Raw genomic sequence first — 20,808 nt, forward strand, 5'->3', positions numbered from 1 at the left:
ATATGGTGCTACCTTAAATTTTCTCTGCTACGAAAAATGATAACATTTTGTTTGATTATTGAACAATGCTAAATTTTTGATGATATATATTGTCCAGTTTCTTTGGTATACTGGATACTGAACCGCCAGGTCAAATTCCAAACCTTTTGATGCCATACTTTTCGATCATTTTGTTTGTTTGCTTGTTTGCTTACCATTATTAAGACCTACCAGATTATGTCGAACAACCAGTAAATCTTTTCAGATCTATCAATGCAAGGGGCTCAACGGATTGATACGAAAAGAATTTGGTTGATCGACTATTGTGTTGCAATTTCGAGTTTTGCAGTTAAATTCGAATAACAACGAAGAGTATGGCATGGTTTTGCAGTTTGGAATTTTCTTGGTCTTTTTGGTTTGTGCTTCTTGGAACTACTTTCAAATATACAATCATGGATGTAACAGTGAGATACAGCTTCTTCTGACCGTGAGGCTGACAACGCTGTATTGACAGGTATAACTTATACCTATAAGTATAAGTATAAGCATAAGGAAAGCGACAAAATCACAAACTTTTAAATTAAGTTCAAAAATAAATATGGTACCAGACCACTATTCCCCCGCTACTCGCATAACAGTCACATTTTCTGTGGAGTTTTCTATATAAATGGGACTGTCATGTGAATAACGGCAGTATTATAGCAATAAACTCTCCGATATAGTGGCCTTTATTATAAATATATCAAAGTAAATTGACATGGACGCAAAAAGGGAACTTGAGATAAGTCTGTTTTGAAAATTTAACGACCGCGTTATATTTTAAAGAAGCGGAACTCGGAATAAACGAAAGATTCATCTTTCGTATCACCAAGCGATTCAAGTAAACCGGCTCTTAGAAAATACTCTCCAGGCCTGACCTTAAATGCACTGTAAGCAAGTAAGAATAGTCAACAATATTTTTAAAAACGATCTTTGATTGATTCCATACCAAAAACAACGGGTTCACGATTTGACTGAAAAGCAGAAGGTTGCAAGAGTCGAGCCTGTTTTCGGACGAAAAAATATTTCTTCTACAGGATTATCACAACCAACACTATGATCAGATGTATCCAGCACATCTTTCTGATATTCCTCGAGTCAAAAAGGCTGTTCGAAGGTTTCAGAATGTTTCTCCAAAAAGTTAAAGATTCCATTGCTGTTCATTGAACCTGTTGTTAAAATCAATACTAGATTTTACATCAATAATGTTTTGAAGAGCCATGTATTTCTCATCGTCAAAAAACACTACAAGATTCTACACCGTCTCACCAAATGAAAGCTACACAGGTTTGAGGTGAGAACAAGCTTCCGGATTTTATTTCTTCGAAGGAATGGCCTGTCTCTTTGCCTGATTTGAATCCTCTCGAGTTCTATGCATGGAGGTTACATGCTAGGCAAGCTACGAAGCACCAAAGGATTGACTGTGGATACTTTCAAGCAACGTTTGGAGATGATTTAGGATGAAATACCTCAGGTAATCGTGCGTGCCAGCTGTAACGCTTATCAACAACGATTGCGACTGGTAATTGAAGCAACAGGGGAAAAATTTGAATTGGACTAATTCATGACAAATGTTAAGTATATATTTTACACGAAATACACTCAAAGTTATGCAAGCGTGACCATTTAGCTTACTGACAGTTATTACTACTCGCCCTGTACAGTATGACACATATGTATTCGAGCAAAAACAAAATCATATATTTTTCTAAATAAAGGCTGAATTTCGAATTTTACTTTTAGAAGTTGTTTACCCATAGATACAGAACACAACAAACAACCATTACTCTATTGAATCGCCTTTTGCCTGGAAAACATGCTTCAAACGCTTTTTAAAGTAGTTACATGCGACACGCACTACTTCCATTGGAATACTGATTGCTATCGCTCGGCAACACCCATGTGCCCTTCTTACGTCAGTGCATGGAAGTTCTTTAGAGCAGGTATGTGTTACTGCAAATATTCGCCATATACATACCACCCGACAAAAGCCAAGATACTGTTGTGATCGAGTCGCATGTTTCTTCCATTCGCGAGTTGTGTAAAAACCCGCTCAATTGAAGCTATCCTGATTTGCGGTGATTATAATCAACCGCGTATTACTTGGGACTACAATGATGGCACGATTCGACCCACTAATACATCGCACCTCTCCGCTGCGAGTACGATTTTGGTCGACGGAATGGACTTTCTCAACCTCCAACAAGCTAATCTGGAACGTAATCAGCTTGGTAGAGTACTCGATTTAGTCTTCCATTCTGCAGACCATGCTGTATCCGTTGATACGTGTGTTGCACCACTGCTTCCCGTTGACACTCATCATCCCCCGTTGTTGATTTCGTTGCCAGTTATTAATGGTTATCTCGAGAATTACTCGCCACCCGAAATTTCGGGTTTTCACGGTTTTCAACAGATTCCATCTCGACAAATCTTTTTAGTGTATAGTATACAAATCTTGTTTTTAAGCCGTGATGTTTGAGGTCACGAAAAATAGTGCCGCATGTAGCAGCGTTCAACAATGTATTTATTATCAACGACCGTGACTGAAACGTGCACACTGTGCTGGTACGTGCACACCGAACAAAACACAATACGAAATTGAAATTACGTCAAGTAAGACTTAAGTCATGATACCACACACACACATGGTCTTAGCACAGACAAACAGACATAACTCATGGAAGAAAAATCAACAAAAATTATCGTACCTCACATTTAGCCTGAACACATTCCCAAATATCAAATAGCAATATGGATGTCCCTCGAAGAAGCAAGTATTTTTTATGGGGAATTTCCCTTCTTTCGTCAAAAAGCGCCTCTTTGACCAAAACGGTGACATTCCCAACTAAGCCCAAATTTGAAATGACGGGTTTATCGGTACGATGAATGGAAAACGAGTGTTATGTCTGTTTGTCTGTGGTCTTAGTTTGATTGTATATATGCCGCTGCAAGCATAAAATGATTTTTGGTCGAATATATATGTGTCACACTGTAGACTACCCTTACTATCACATCGGGATTCCTGTTTTCAGAATGCTGAGGTTTCATAGTTTTATAGTAGAGGCGATTCCTGTACCGATTTATAGGTATTCCGGGAAGTCCAACTGTTAGATTCTCATACAAGAATTCTGGTTTTTGGAAGCAAGCCATTCTGTACAAATCTTCTACAGAATTTCTACACACGGTTCCTTTGCGTCGAACACCGGAGACTCTTTGTGAATCTTTTTTTATTTTTTTTATGAAACCAGTAAATGACCCTCGTCTTGATAGTCTTGTTGATTTGCGTGTTTCTTTGCGTTTCTTTCGACAGTTTCGAATATACAGTTATTCGAAAATCTAAACGTAATGTACCGGCTGTCGTGTCAGCCAGAACAAGAATTTTGTCTGCTCCGACCATTAACTCCTACATGGGATACCGGCTGGGGTATAAACCTTAGTACGCACACAAAAGATCTAAAAACAGCTCAAAATTGCGCCTAAACTCCATGTTTATGGCGAATGGCACGGAATTTCAAACAGTGGCAGTACATGATGGTCCTCCTGGTCGGGACTGGGGTAACAAACCTCTTTACAAAAATAAAAAGTTGCAAATAACACTAAAGAAAATACGGATCGCAATAATCAGTAAAGACCTCTGCGTCAAAGTAATTAGTCCTGACAAACCAATCTGTCTCACAGGTTACCTACAATGAACTTCGTAAACTATGTACACGGAGTTTCTTGAGGACGAAAAATAAATGTTCTATGGACGATGGCTGCCCGCATCGTCGTCGTCGTCAGCGTTTCAAGCAGTCGTTGCATTCAAGTCGATCTTGGGCCACACACCGCCAATTTTCCAGGCTCCTGGGATCTCGTAAGTCGTTTTCGATCTGATCAACCCATCTTGTACATTGGGCCTCTCTTTTTCTGAAGCGGTGGGTTGTTGAAGAGTGCAGTTTTCGTCGCATTGTCCGTCCGACAACCTTACTGCGTGTCCGGCCCACCGTAGCTTACCGACTTTGGCCAGATGTACAATTGAAATCTGTGCCGCAGTGCCTGTATGAATCACGCCTCTGCCGCTCTTCACTTCTGGTTTGTACTCTACCAAACATCGTCCGCATCAGCTTCCGCTTGAACACGGCAATGGCGCATATATTCTCCATGAGCAGCGTCACAGATTCAAACCCATAAAGAACTACTGGTCTAATGGTAGTATTGTGCATTGTCCGCTTCGTACGAAAGCGTTTGCTTCTTGATCGTAGCGTTTTGCGATGGACAAAGTAGTTCCGATTCCCGCTTGAATGCACCGCTGGATTTCCTTACTAGTGTTGTTGTCTGCGGATACCAGCGATCCCAAATACATGACCCAGCTAGCACCAACTCGTATCTCAATGTACGAAAACTATCGTAAATATCTCCTAACAAACTCGAAATCGTAACTAAAGCTGGATAAAGTTGGATCAAGTTGATCTTCTGTCGAATATAATGATAATAACTGACATACGTACGATTTTCAGCACAAAATCGTACAGTAGTACGGAGCAACTCGCGCTTAATCGGATATTATCGTATATAAATACTTATATAGTCGTAACACTCAAAAGTATTCGTAATCACGTATATCGCCTCCAAAATAGTACGGATATGCCAATTTTGCGCATGAAATACGGTTTATTAAGCATGTATATCTGTACGTAATGCTGATTTTTACCTTATTTATACATATGAAAAAGCTAGCTGGGGAACTTGTCTACCACTTCTAATTCATCGTCGTCAACGGTGTCGTCCGTGGAAGGCATGCGTTTGTCTCCTTTAGCCTATTACTTTCATATATTTGGTCTTCAACGCATTTATATTTAGCCCAAACCTCCTAGACTTCGTCTTTGTCTGGCGTAGACTGCTTCCACCAGAATACGATATCAGTCACCTAAAAATCTTAGGAGTTGACTAATCTTAGACTTTAGAACCGACGGTTCGTTATCCATTCTGCACCGATCGAATTGTGGTCCTCCAGTACTCTCGGTTCGAGGCTGCCGATGCCATTTTTTAATCGCCTCGAACACCAGATGAACGTGCATCGTCTTCGACAGCGCACATCAATCAGGAGCGGGGTTTGCCTCGAAGTCAACGGCCTCTTCCTGGTTTCTGCTGAAAATAGTTTTGACTACTCTTTCGTCGGGCATTCTGGCGACGTGCCCAGCCCACCGCAACCTGGCACATTATATTGCCTACACTGTATCAGCATATTTATATACTTGATGCAGCTCGTGGTTAAGCCACATCCATTCAGGAACAAATTTTTCGGGAATTCTTGGATAAAATTACAAATTAAAATCACCTAATATGCTAGCGTCACCACCACTATAGTTTCCCAAATAAATGATTCTTTTGATTTGCACACTGACAACCTTTGACTCCCTTGGCGCTAGTATATATGGACTACAAGCGTTATACTAGCGCCAGAAGCTAGATGTTGTGAGTTGAGTGTAGAATTTTATGCGCCTTTAGCGACATCATCACTATAGTTTCCCAACTAATTTGACATAAGTTTTATCCAAGTGGGGACCTTTCCCTTGGATGTCTGCTTTCTGTGGTTAAGCCAGTCGTCGTATGTTCGAATCTCGGCTGGGAGAGGCTGTTAGAGTCAATAAGATCGCAGCAACTGGTTCTGCAATTGTCCTGTACTGTAACAGCTGGCCGCGAAGTCTGTAGTATGAAAACAGAAGGTCAAGTTTCGATAACGGAATATAGCACATAGGCTTTGCTTTACTTTGCTTTGCAGCTCGTGGTTAGTGTGTCCGCGCTACACTCCATTTTGCATTTTGCCATAGATCGCTGAATTTTACGATCAAAAACCCCAAGTACCCATCGATCAGCTTCCTTTAGCGTCCATGATTCATGTCCGTAAAGGGCTACCGTTACGATTAGTGTTCTGTACCCAAGTGTTTTTGCAATTAAACATATATTGTCGAGTATTGCAATTGCATATCTAATTTTATCCCGCCAGTCTTAACTATTCCATACACGCAAACACATTAATTATCTCAAGAAGTCGTTACACCAAATGACCGTCATGCTAAATGAAGCTTATGCCGAAAGACCATTATGTCAGATGGAATTGTGCCAAATGGCGTTAACGGGAAATTAGCAATCATTGACTTTTCGTCGGAGAGCCCAACTTCGGAAGCAGTTTTTGGGCCCAATAGCGGGGTGCTGTTTGTAAAAATGTAAATACTGTATTCTTCTTGCCAATCTGAACACAGCGAATATATTTTTATAAACAGAATTTTTGTTTCAAACAAAAAAACTACTTTTGAAATTGGCAGAATCGATGACTGCTAATTTCACCTTAAGCTAAAATTCTTTCTGCCAAATGCCTTTACACCAAAAAGAGTAGCCCCCCTCCATCCAACCTCAACAGTAAAAATTCAAAGTATATAAATTTGAAAGTTTCTTATAAAACAAAAGACTAATTTGAAAGTTTATGAATTTGAGATTTGAATGAATTAAGAAAATAATAAAAGTGAGAATCATATAGCGCTTTGACAGCGCTGCAAATCGCGATGAAGGTAAATGACTAGTTTACAGTCTCTTCGAGAGTCGAGTATACCAGCATGGGCTCCTAAACAAGTACCGTACCCCGAGGGCAACTGTCCAAAAACAGTTAATATTTCATGCCCCGCAAACATTTATCAACCAGACTCGGTAATTAAAATAAATCTATTTTACCACTTTCACGAACCTAACACTGTATCTCACTGAATTCATCCACATAATAGTCTACTCTGTATGACTTGCGACCTAAACCCTAAACGTTATTCCTGGTAGCTTCGACTAACGAAATCGCGGCCTCTAGGAAGCCTAATACTATCACCTGGTTTTGATACGTCAGTTTCACATCATCCCTGCCGCCGCTGATCCCTTCCTTCAAGCATTCCGGTCGAACACTGTTTAACGGTAACCTCCGTAGTACAATAGCAACAATAACAACGGTCATTTTTGGCTCACTCTAAACTTATGGTGACACTCTTCTAAATATTTCCATGCGAAAAAAGAATATTTTCAAAGCTATCTGTTTTTACGGTCAACACTCTAATATCTGGAAACGATTCTTTATCAATTTTGAAACCTTTTCAACACATCAGCTACGGTTCATTATTTTAATATAACATTTGTGATCAATAGTTTGTTTTTCTTTTTTCTTTTTTCATAAGTTAACAGGCCTTTGTGTAAAGTGGGCGCGATTTGAAGGGACGCAAGAGTTTGAGCGGATGTTTGAAAGAGCGTGTAAACAGTTTAATCTAAAGTTCAGATTTTGGACCTTGGAATGTTTCTCTCGTCTAGAGGGGTGTCAGCAGTGAACTTGCCAGATCGTCCTGTGCTTCCAGTTTATCCTTCATGCTAAGTTCCTGTAAATCCTGCTGAATTTGATCGAATAGGCTTATTTGAGGTGTCTCCTCACTGTTCTGACGAGAATTGGCATGACCCGGTGAAGTGTCAATTTCGTGTTCATCTTCCTCGTTAGAGGAGCTAAGGGGTTTGACTTCGCTAACATTCGTTGCATGTTGCATTTTGGTTGCGATCGCCATCGGCTTTTTTGCCGGGTCTGTGCTCGGGTAGTGATAATGGTGAGACTGAACATGCGTTCCGGTTAGGTTAGTCAGCGGAATCCGGTACACTCGCAGTGGCTTATTTGTGCTTCCATTCGAAGGGGACGTTTCCCCTTCACTCGGTTGGGGTTTATTGAGATTCAGTGTTGGCTGCCGAATGAATGACTTTCGAGTAGGAGAGCCTGGAGAACTTCCTTTAACTATGGTGCTATTTTGTGGTGAATTTGGGGGTACCGACGCTTCTCCAAAATGTTTACAGAGATTCTTTGTATTAGGTTGTGGTTGCGCTCCAAAGTGCTTCGCTAAGTCCTTGCTACAAGTTGTAGTAGGTATGGAAAACGAAGATCCGGCTTCGCCGTAAGAATTGCTTTTAGATATTGTCCTCTTTAGATCGTCCACAGCGAGTGTACTTTCTTTGGATTTCTCCGCATCGTGTTTTGAGCCCTGAAGTGACTTGGCTCTCTGTATGTGTGGTGTTGCCAGACCGGAGCTTTTGCTGTCTGATGATATGCTATCTTGACCTTCAGTATTTGGTGCAGCATTGTTATCTTCATCCGAACTCAGGCGGCTTCTTCCCGGACTGGTCGAACTGTCGTCATCTTGTGATACTTTACTCTCCTCAATTCGTGGCTTGATTAGTTCGTGATCTTCGCTGTCCGGACCACGGAGTTTGGCACCTTTGGGAATAAATTCTGGAGCTGTCGTTACAAAATAAATATCCTTTTTCGCACTTATCAGCTGCAATTCTGCCATCATAACAGTGTGCACTAAATTACCATTTACCAAAAGTCGAATTTCCATCGAATCCGGCGTAAACGCTATAATGTAGGGAAAAGCACACACTACAGAAGTTGGTGGAGTATTGAACTGAAAGTCAAACTCAGTATTATTCGTGTTTTCATCCGATAGCTTTTGGAAATGACAGGTGTCTAGGGAAAAATATCTTAGTAAGTTTTACATCATTTCATAAACTATTTAATTTACTTACGATTATAACACAGCAACAGTTCCGTATCCTGTCCGTCATACAAATCCAACGCTGCAACCAAATGAATTGCAGTTTGCTTTCGAGTATCTGCTTCATGTAGTTTAGTTGAATGCCCCGTCAGCTCCGATACTATTTCAAAACTGTGCCTAAATCCAACACAAATTAGAAGCCCTGAATTCGGACAAGTTCCTTCCAGTATGGTCATTATAGATGGTAAATCATGGAGGGTTATTTCCTTGAGAAAAATGAAACCTTCCACTGTGTCGTTATCACTATTTGGACACCATGAAGTCCACGCGGCAGTATGTTTCCACTGGAAAATCAACAATTTTCTACCGACAGCCACTGCCATCCTCAGATGAGCTTCACCGGCTCTAGAAATGGCATACAAGTGACAACCTCTTGTTTTATCTATTCTCCTATCTTTGACATCAATTCTCGAACGCTGACCCAGCCTGTCGTCAGTAAACTCGTTCAATCGAAATACATGCACTCGATGACCGTCCTTTTGTAGCGCTGATCCACCACGTAGAAGCATTATGCCATGATCTTCGACTACGTTTAGCTGTTTCACGCAAAGTGTCCTGTCAAATACTACTCGGTGCGTCTGGTCCTCTTTAATTAGATATGTTCCTTCATCGGATGCCAGGAACAGTTGATCCTGGCCCCAGCTATCGCCAACCAGATCATTTCGTGGTTGAAACGTCGGATAGAAACATTGCGGTTCCCAGGGTGGTCGCTTGAAGACCGTTCCAGCTGATGCTATACTCGTCGGGGCGTCTCCTCGAACGATAGCCTCCAGCTTGAGTGCCTGCCCAATCCGAACGAATTCCACCTGTCGAGCATCTTCCTTTAGCTTGGATGCCCGTGGGGCATCGTAGAGTACCTCCGAGAATGCCCTTCGGTTTAGCATGTTCTGTCGAGGAAAGAAAAGAAAAAAATCGTTAGTTGTTTATTCAATTGAAGTCGTGTAGTTAAGAGCTATCATCAATATCATCAATTTTTTTTGCTTAGTTTGGTATTTTTTTAGATACGCTAAGAACATGTCATAGTTTTTCATCACAAAAACATTAAATGGTACCAGTTGGCTTTGAGGTATGAAACTGGTTTAACAAGCCGATCATCGCATGTTGTTAACCGGCTCATAGCTCTAGCCTTACTTACTTATTGATCCATGTTTGCCGATCCGGCAGAACAAAGACATGAAATCAGAGATCTCCACTTCCGATTACTCACTTTCATGCATCCATCTCCTGCTACGTTCTCAAATTTCTGTAGCTATCAGCCGTTGATGATGAAGTTCCTCATTGGATATCCTTGAAGTTATCAACCCTTTAGGCCTGAATAATGTATATCACAGGCAGCGATTACTAAATACCCTCACTTTAGCGCCGTCAAAACACACCACCGTTTTAGTTACGGATTTAACATTTGAGTTGAAAGTTTGAATTTTGGTATGAAGAGTGATCTGGTTTGAGTTCCAGATGTTACGTAGACTTGCAAAGGCATTTATGATTTCCTTATCTGTGTGGCTATCGTGGTTATCAGGTGTCCCCGGTACTGCGGAGTTGCCGGGATTGCCAGTGTTTACTGCCATAGACTTAGTTTTTGCAAAATTAACAGTCCCCCTGCCTGGGAGCTCTTAGGGAGATCATCTAGCTTGCTTCGCTTATCGGTTTGTCGTTCGACAATGCGGTCGACTAGGTCAAGGTCCATTTGGCAGCTTCATTGTTAGAAGATTCTAGGATAATCTCCAATTTGGTCTACTGTCAATAGCACCAACTAGTATCTAATCCGAAGCTGCCCCATTTAGAACAAAATCATACGGCATAACGCTGTTTGACATAATGCCATTTGGCATAACGGTCTTTTGGCATAATGGTCAATCGGCATTACGACTTTTTGGCATAATTGATAATTAGGCAGATTTTGTAGTTTGGTGCTTACTAACAAGAGACAGTAACAGGCAGCTACCAAAACGTTGACAGAGGTGATTTCGGCGGGGGCTGCCCTCCGCAGTGGCAGGTGCTTCCGACAACGGGTCAACGGCAAACACTCGCGGCTTGCGACCGTCTCGCACTTAATCGTTCAGGAAAGCGACCATATGGACATAAAATGTTTCAGCAATTATGCCAAATGGTGTTATAACCAATAGATCCTTATGATTATTGCAAATGGATTATGCCAAACCCATACCCACACCGCATCCCTGCCGGAAACGATAACTGGATGTCGGATAGGTCCGGGACGGCGGCTATATGGACGACAAGCAGGTTCCCGGTTCAAGAGGTTGTGTCAACTGCAGACGAGGGATTTGCGGTTGCCAAAGTGGGTAGAGTGTTCTACTGCATCTGTTATGCTCCGCCGAGTTGGTCTAGCGAGCAGTTTACGCGGATGGTAGACCGAGTGTCAGTTGTGCTGACTGGTCTAAGGCCGTTGGTTGTGGCGGGCGACTTTAACGCTTGGGCGGTAGAGTGGGGAAGTCGTCGCACGAACCATAGGGGAAGCAAAGCTCAACGTAGATCTGGTCAACGTCGGCACCACAAGTACCTTCAGTAGGAACGGTGCGGAGTCTTTAATCGACGTGACATGTGGCAGTCCTGGTATGATAGGAGACTGGAGGATAGACAATGGCTACACTCACATTGACCATCAGGCGGTCCGCTATGGTGTCGGTCAGATAACGAGGCGGCAGGCGGCGAGTAGAGCCGACACTCCAACCACCCGTGGATGGAAGACATCATACTTCGATCCCGAAATATTTGTGGAAGCGATCCGAAGAGAGAGCGGTGATCGTGGTGTACCCGATCCGAACGCTGATCATTTGTTTGAGGTACTGTCGCGAGCATGTGACGCTACAATACCCAGGAAAGGTCGAGCTAGGTATGGCAGGTCACCGACTTACTGGTGGACAGATGAAATTGCGGAACTGCGCGGAGCGTGCTTTCGTGCAAGGAGAATTATGCAAAGAGCTCGTTCGGACGATGGCAGAGCAGAATGTCGAGTAGCACTAGTTGCTGCACGCGCAGCGCTTAAGAGTGGGATAAAAGCTAGCAAGCGAGCCTGCTTTGAAAGGTTATGTGCCAGTGCCAATGCGAACCCGTGGGGTGATGCCTACAGGGTCGTAATGGCAAATACCAAGGGCGTGACGGCGCCCGCAGAGCGATCGCCAGAGATGCTGGAGCGGATCATCGAGGGCCTCTTTCCGCACCACGAGCCAAGGCCCTGGCTCCAGACCGCTGAGTCATCCCACGGCCGACGTTCCAGTATCTCAGACCATAGCGTAGGATGGTCGACCTCCCAGCCGAACATCCAAAGTAACGTGGGCGACGGAGGTTTAGAAGTCGGGGAGGAAGTAACGGTTACGAACGAAGAACTCATTGAGTTCGCTAAATCCCTAAAGGTGAGTAAGGCACCGGGGCCAGACGGAATCCCGAATATGGCCATGTTAGAGGCTCCTGAGTTATTCGGGGCAGTAATGAGTAGATGCCTGGTAGCTGACCACTTGCCGGACAGATGGAAGCGACAGAACCTCGTGCTGTTGCCGAAGCCGGGAAAACCTCCGGGTGTCCCCTCGTCATATTGTCTGTCCCTAAGAGAGCCGAGGTGGCAATCTAGCGTAAGAGGACAGGTATCCGCTATTGCACAGTTGTCACACTTGACGTGAGAAATGTGTTTAATAGCGCTAGCTTCGGAAAGTCCACGTGCCGGTGTCGCTGTACAGGATTCTGGAAAATTATTTCCAGAATCGTGTGCTATGCTACAACACAGAGGAGGGTCAGAAGTGCGTTCCAATCACCGCAGGGGTTCCGCAAGGTTCCATACTGGGCCCGGTATTGTGGCACGTCATGTATGACGAGGTGTTGAAGCTAAAGTTCCCGGTAGGGGTGGTGATTGTCGGCTTTGCGGACGATATCACCTTGGAAGTCTACGGTGAATCTATCAGAGAGGTTGAGTTGACGGCTTCCCACTCTATAAGCATTGTTGAAGATTGGATGCGATCCAGGAAACTGGACCTAGCGCATCATAAAACGGAGGTTATCGTGGTGAACAACCGCAAGTCGGTGCAGCAAGCAAATATCAGCGTCGAGGACTGCACTATTTCGTCAACGCGGTCCTTAAAACTCTTGGGAGTCATGGTCGACGACAAACTCAAGCTCAGGAGCCACGTCGACTATGCCTGCAAGAAGGCTTCCACAGCTATTTCGGCATTGTCTCGTATGATGTCTAATAGCTCTGCGGTATATGGCAGCAAGCGAAGGCTATTAGCCAACGTGGTCCAGTCCATACTTAGGTATGGCGGACCGGTGTGGTCAAGGGCGTTAGCTACCAAAAGCTATCTAGTCAAGCTGGAAAGCACCTATCGCCTCATGTGCTTAAGAGTGACGAGTGCATATCGCACAGTCTCACATGACGCAATCTGCGTCTTAGCAGGTATGATGCCTATTGGCATCATCATCAGCGAGGACGTAGAGTGCTTCAACCAACGTTGAACTAGAGGCAAACGGAGTACCACAAGATCGGCCTCGATGACCACATGGCAGCGTGCATGGTCTAATTCCACAAAAGGTCGGTGGACACATTTACTTATCCCGGAACTATCCGGGTGGGTCAACAGGCGCCACGGCGAGGTCAACTTCCACCTGACACAGATTCTGTCAGGGCATGGTTGTTTCAGACAGTATCTGCACAAGTTTGGGTATGCGGAGTCCCCCGCGTATCCCGAATGCGTGGATGTTGAGAAAACTGCAGAATATGTTTGCTTCACATGCCCGCGTTTCGCGGGCGCGAGAAGCAATATGATGGCAGTCAGCGAACAGGACACTACTTAGCGGACGGATAACTTAGTCCAAAGGATGTGTTCCAGCTCGGACGTCTGGGGAGCGGTCAATGCGGCAGCTACCCAGATTGTACTTGAGCTACAAAACCGCTGGAGAGCCGATCAACGGCGAATAAATAGCCTAACTACCATAGTCCAGTAGTTATCTAAACGAGTGCGTTAAGCACAATAGCCCCTCCCTGAAGTAATACCGATAAGGTGGTGCCAGGGGGGATTAAGGCTGGAGACTCGAGTAGGGTTTTAGTGGGTCGGGATCCTCACGCCCCATTAGGGGGGTCGGGATACCTAAGCCCCCCTCCCTGAGTTGTCTTCTCAGGTGTCTGATAGTACCGTATCTTCTAAGGTGCTCAGCAGATTTCCCTACTCGTAAAAAAACTGCGTTATTCCAAATAGCATTATGGCAAAGGCCTCTATTGCTGCTCTGCTGAATTTCATACTTTTGATCGCCGCTTTAATTTCATCCTGCGAAGTCGCCTCAGAGACGATGCGATTATACGACGAACCATTAGCATCAAGAATGTTAATTTCGAACAAAACAGTGTCTCGCTTCCATGCGACCTCATGAAGAGCAGCAGGCGCTTTTGAAAGCGGTCGTTATGGTCCACCTTCTTCTGCTTTTTCTTGTCACCTTTTTCTGATTTATCTTTCCAAAAACGAACAATCGTGATGCGCAAACGTGAAGCTACTTCCCCAGGAACTGCTTTGTATCTTACTTACTTACTTATGTGTCCATGTCCGCCGGTCCGGCAGAACAAAGGGATGAAATCAGAGATCTCCACTGCTGACGGTTACCCGCAATGGCTTTTACCTATCGCCAGGACAGGTTCTCGTCTACAGCCCGGATGTCGTTGGCTAAGCTCCGTCGCCATGAGTCTCTGGGTCTGCCTCTTCTACGCTGTCCTTGTGGATTCCAGTCGAGTGCTGCTCTGCAAACCTCGTTCGCTTTGTATCTGCCTTGATGTAAGTCTAGTTGTCCATCACGACTTGTCTTGGTCAGCCACTCTCGGTACAGTTTTCTGGCGCGGGTTTTGGATACAGTGTTTTGTTTGTCGTTCCGGTTCGGTGCCTTCCGGATCTTGAAGTCGTGGAAGCCGGCACGTTTTATCGTTTATTGGTCAAACTAGACGGAAACATCTGCCTACTTCGTCGCATCACGAATCGAAAGTTTCGGTCAACCGATGCGGGGTTCGGTGAAACCTAGTGGGCATGACAATCGAAGCAAACTTCTGAATCTTTTGCTCGAAAATGTGCGGAGTATCAATCGATGAACGCGGGAGTAAATACTGCAAGCAAATGGCGACAAATCTAACCGTATCATCACAAAATCGATCCGTTCGGACTAACGAAAGCACCAGACCATCAAATTTGTAGCGTACAGCTCATAAAATCGCTTTTTGAACTCGAAAAAACTCGAAAAAATTGTTAACTCTTTTTTGAGCAACATTGAACCGAGTCACGCACAACAATTATCGATGAGCAAATTAGGTTTAATGATGACAGGTGGTGGCGAGTGACTGAGTTCCAACACTCCCTCGGTCTGGGTTTTTTGTGGCGGATTGTCGATCGGCAATGAGCAAATCGAGGTACCTTCGGGACCCGTCCTGAAACACGGACCAATGAACGCTTTGACAGCAGTTCGATTAAAGCTGAATTTTGGTTAATTTATCAATTCGCTATAGGGTAGATGTACCAGTAATAGTGGTAATAGTGGAATAATAGTAAGTAATAGTAATAGTGGAAGTAATAGTAATAGTAATAGTAATAGTAATAGTAATAGTAATAGTAATAGTAATAGTAATAGTAAGTAAATAATAGTGGAAACTCGAATCATTTCATAATTTTGGCGGATTTTAGAATAATTCAACCAGAATTTCAATTTTCTATTGTTAAATATATATTTGTCAACATCTTTATCTAAAGTACACATAGTTAAAATTTAAGATATTGGCACAGAAATGATAAATTCCTTTTGAACAGACCAATAAGGTGCAATTGGCTTAGAAATTCGTAACAATTCATAGCATTTTAGCAAGCCTACGCTTTTATCCACCTGCTTCCATGCTCACTGCAAGCGTTGCTAAGGGCGGTTAACAAAATTCCACTATTATAGGCAAATTTTCCACTATTAGAGGAACATTACCACTATTTTAGGAGCACAGACTAATGTCAGGAAAAGCAATATTTTAAACATATTAACCAACAGAATCGCATAATTTTGGTAGGGGAATTGTGTATAATGTCCCCCCCCCCCCCCTAAGAATAAATGGATATATCTCTTTTATGCTTCCCCAAATTAACGTGACAACTACGAGTGTATGTTGGTATTTAAGCTGACAACAAATTGCAATTGTTTATTTCATTTAGTATTGCGGAATAAATATGCTAGGAATTATTTAATAAAAGCTTCTAAATGTTGTGTTTCTCGTCTGCGCGGGGTAAAATGCCCCACCTGCGGTATAATATGCCCAATGCGGTAATTTGAGTATTTCTACCAGTGACTGACCAACTCTATTTTGTAGAAAGTAAAACTATTTCCTTTGTTTCCAAAATTTCGTATTTTTATATAAAATACACCGAATTTCGGCCTTCTGGTGCACTTTTTCTTTTCTGCATGGGGCACATTATACTGCAGCTGTGGCATTTTGCACCGCGTAGTTGAATTACCTAGAATTTGGACGTTAGTATTAAATTATTCCCACCACGGTTACTCTACAATACTAATAGAATTAAATAATGGCAATTGACTTCAACTTAGATCTGTTTATCTATGTTTATAACCACATTTGCAAGGGGGGCAAATTGCACCACCGCAAGTGGGGCATATTGGTCTGCTTTTACTTATTTAAAAAAATATTAAATGCTAAAGCAAACCAAGCGTTTCAAACCGTCATTTTTGGCAGAGATATCTTTTTGAAGTCCACTTCACGCAATCGAATTGCAACAACCGGTTATTTACAGAATTTGACAAGAAAATAGCTTATGGAAATGACGCCAAAAGTTACATCGGAAGCTGCTCAAAAACAAATTTATTTTTGTTTTGTTTTTACAGCATGTGACAACTGTCATACTTGCATAGTAGGCTAGTTCCATCAAATACTATGGTTTCTGGGTGGTTTTGCATTTTAATTTCGCTTGTTTAGGGAAAAACGAAGGGAGAGCACATTGGCCAGGGGGGGGGCACGTTATACACGATTCCCCTATGTATTTAAAGCCAACATTATGGTGCATTCTATTATCATATAGTTCAATTAGAAACTGGTAAATTGAGCGTTCTAATTGCCTTTAAATACTATCCCCTGACATAACTCCTCCATTACGGGAGCATCTACCATAGGATATGATAAGTTTGTCTGAAAAAATTATTCTTTCAATACAACTTTTTCAATTGCGGGTTTGCGGAAAAACTGTCGTCAGATAACATTTAAAAGGTTAAATAATTCATTTGTGCGTTCATAACTATAAACTGGAAGCAATAGTTTTACATTGCAAATTTTGTGCGCTTCCATCGCAAGTTTAATTACAATATTCAACATATATTGAATAAAGACTCTAAAAGTGAAGCGGCGCATATTTCAACGTATACGTTCAACAACGTTTTTAATTAATTTAATCTTTATTTCTGAATTGCTAAGAATTTGAATTATAAAAAGATATTAGGAACAAGAATATTAAAAATGTATAAGCAATACATGTTTAGATAAATTATTACCCAGGTTATCTGCACACTTCAGTCACTACGGTAGATTGAGGTATTTTTTATTTCTAGAACTTTGCTCAAGGTAACATTTATAAATTATTTTATTTTAACTGAGCCAAATAAAGGAAGGCACCCACCATAACGACAGCCAGTGGCATTTTGACAATACTAAGCAGAAACGAAATCGAAACTTAATTCCAATTAGTCAAAACCTTTTCAACGTTAAAGGCAAACGCATTACCGTACAATTAATGAATTTGTTTAATATACTGGCGTCTGTTTTGCGCTGTTCAAGTATTTGATTACTCAATAAAGGTGCAACATATCGACGTAATTTAAATTCCTTTTTTTCCGTTTTAGCATAGCATAGTTTGACCACCCGTGAGTTGCCCGCGAAAATTTAAATTCCTTTTATTCCTATTTAAACCAAAACTAATCATATGTATATATTGTTATCAAAATTCACAATTTTTTATATTATTGTAAATAATTTTTCAACTACATTCGCCGTTTTTTACGCTGTTTCATAAAAATCTTGGAATGTCTCCCCGCATAAAAAGATTCCAGTCCAGTCCATCCTACTTGTTTGAGTTGAATGAATTGGCATTAAACGGTATCAGATACTGGATATATACAAACAAAGAACTCTTTATCATGATTGCCTTGACAGTGCTATTGCAAGAAAATCATCTCACGGTATATCAAAGAGGTGTTCGTTATTGAACTTTCGACAACCGCAAAACTGGAATTAATTTATTCTTGCATTCAAATTAATGACTATTAAGAAATAATGCCAGCTGTCTAGAACTTCACCTAGCCCTCTTACCTAAAGTGTAATGAAAAATGAGTTCTCTTTATTTGTTCCACATACCTTTATGGTATTGAAAATTGAATTCAAAACTGAGCCATGTTCAGTTCTAAACCAACGAAACTGACATTCCAGGTGCGCGTGATATTGTCGAAGGTACTAACGTTATCAATTGTCCGAACTGCGATGCATGTTTTATTGCTTGTGTACACACAGAGATATATTTACTCATCGTCTCTGAGTGCACTCATTGAAGAAAACATTTTATCGGATGAGTACATTGTTTTAGCAAAGGGACACCGCTCTGGAAGGGGATTTCCCCAGACGGCCATGAGCAAACGTCCGACTGCCGTTGGGTGCTATAAAAGCCTACCACCAAGGATCGGAGAACCTATCTATCAACTTCCATTCGCATTAAGTCATTTGTAAGCGCAGCTCCGGAGGAACTTTACAGTTACCCGCAACGATGAACTTCAACAAATTGTTTCTGATCGTCATCCTGGCCGCTCTGCTGCTACTGGGACAAACTGAGGCAGGTCGCTTGAAAAAACTCGGCAAGAAAGTGGTAAGTGGCACACTGCATTAATACCCGAATCATTTATCTTCCGGTGGACCCGGACCGTCCGTCGGACGGGTCCACCGGCGGGGCACTAATCGATTTTTCTCGCCGATCCATTTTTCTCCCGCAGGAAAGGGCTGGCAAGAGGGTGTTCAAAGCCGCCGAAAAGGCTGTACCCGTTGCCGTTGGAGCACAGGCGCTGGGACGCTAGGGCAATCGAGCAGCATAATAAGTTGAAAGGAAATTAATTCGATTTGGATAACTATGTGGCAAGCAGTGATTTGTTTATATTCCTAAAATAGTGCAAATTAAATCATTTTGGTAGTACAATTCAGTGTTTTAATAAAAAATAGATTTCGGCACCTAATGATGATTGTCATATTTATTTCCTAAAATAGTTTATAAGATTTCCACAATAGACGCAATTTGGACTACAAATGTTCGCACGGGTATTATTTTCTCACAAAGCCGACCGGGACTCTAGCTGCTTATAATTACAGACTACTACTAAACCTGCTATGAGTAGTCCAGTAAATTAGAATCGGAACCGCTGATACCAAATTAGGCAACGAAGAGAGAAAATATGCAGATGGGGAAGCGGTGCTATTTGAACAGCTGCAGTAACGGTTTGTAGCATTAGGTATACTGATGCAACCGAACATATAAAATATTCTCACCTAAAAACAGTGTGCTTTAAATTTCCAAAAAAGTGGTAAAGAGGATGTGCATCCCGCAGACTAAACTGAAACATGCAGAACACATTCATTCATATTCAAGTTGGAAGTGGGGCTATGGGTATACAAATTTTATAGGAAAAGTGTAGTACAATTCCATTGATCGTATTTAAACGCTATTAAAAAGAGAAATAAAGAGAAAACTCGCATAATCGTTTGCTCAAAGGACCCGATGACTAGTTAGAAATCTAGTGCCGAACCCATTATACGCCCCAGGTTATTATCGGTCACTCAGACCCAGTGCTCTGACATGCTCGGCAACAGGACACATCCAACGAGCGCGGAAGCTGCCAGTTCAAAAACGGCTACCTACTCCTTGTGTGTGCCGGTGAGGAAACAGCAAGATGGCTGAAGACTAACGTACCAACCCTCAAGCCGCGTGATGAAGCGCTGCTACGAACATATACCATAAAGGACCTGTCAAGGCAATCATGGGGTATTTTCCAAGCAGAACGACGGCTTCTGTACACAAACGTGACGTCATAACGGTTGGCCGAGAAGTGGCCACCTGCCGATTAGGGAATTCTGCGTTAGGAACAGCGAAGGCACGTGTGGAGCAGCTTCCCGAGGGAGTTCTGTAACCACCTGCTCCTAGCACGTCGGCCACGGTTCGCCCGGTTTCCCGGCTGGGGGATCTGCATCAACCACCAACCACTAATCACACAACGCAGAATCCACCGAAAAGCGCCCGTCGTGAATCGGTCTCCAGTAGATTGCAACCACTGAAGTCCTCCGACGTTGGGAGACATCATAATCAACAAAGTGTTCACACTACTGGCGACTCTGCTAAGGTCGCAAATCTCAACCACTGCGGACAGCCTTCGCTGCGTGCAAGCGAACCTCCATCATGCCAAGGGCTTTTCCATCGGTCTTGGTTAGAGATTCGTAAACGAGTAGCTAACAGCTGCCTTCATTCAAAAATCTTAGGTTTACGGCACGAGAAGTCTTGGCCCAGGAAATAACGGTAGGTTAATCTACTGTAACACGCTGTCCAAACCTAGGACTTCAATTCTGTTAACGAAAGATAAAATTTTCTCCTATCATAAAATTCATATTCATAGAATTCATACAACGCGATATCTGAAATTGGAACTGCCAATAACTATGGGGAATGAGGACCTGGTCATGGCGTCGGCGTATTTTCTGGTTGACCGACAGGGACGATATACCGCCATACGTGGTTGCCGCGTTCGTGCGGTTCTGTAGGGCGATCTACGTGCCGTTGCTGATTGGTTGCGATGCAAATGCCTACGTTAATAGCACACACACACACGGTGTGTGGAGCAGGACCTTAATTGCACTTCAATAGCTGAGAAGATAAAAAACTGGCTTGACTATGATGAACCTAGTTTATCAGACCGTAGACATATAGGAACGTGCTGCTCGAGCCAAAGATGCTGATACAGAAACACGAAGAAAACCAGCTGGTATTCTTTCAAGGAACATTTGGGTAACTCTAGGAACTTCTGTCATACTAATATACGCACAGCAGATGGACGTTGCAGCCAATGACCTACAAAGCAGTTAATTACACGGAAAGTCTGCCATAATGTGCCCCGGTGGAATGAAACGCCC

General features: G+C 42.6%; 1 protein-coding gene across 1 annotated transcript in view; it reads right to left on the reverse strand.

Moving 5' to 3' along the window:
- Positions 1–7,337: 7,337 nt before the first annotated feature.
- Positions 7,338–20,808, reverse strand: part of LOC128739782 (GTPase-activating Rap/Ran-GAP domain-like protein 3) — a 49,082-nt gene continuing 35,611 nt past the window's right edge. The window contains exons 12-13 of the mRNA XM_053835285.1: positions 8,596–9,511; positions 7,338–8,536 (exon numbers count right to left, since the gene is read on the reverse strand). Coding sequence (XP_053691260.1) covers positions 7,338–8,536; positions 8,596–9,511 — 2,115 coding nt within the window. The remainder of the gene's footprint in view (positions 8,537–8,595; positions 9,512–20,808) is intronic.

Source organism: Sabethes cyaneus, chromosome 3 (genome assembly GCF_943734655.1).
Source record: "Sabethes cyaneus chromosome 3, idSabCyanKW18_F2, whole genome shotgun sequence".
Taxonomy (NCBI): domain Eukaryota; kingdom Metazoa; phylum Arthropoda; class Insecta; order Diptera; family Culicidae; genus Sabethes; species Sabethes cyaneus.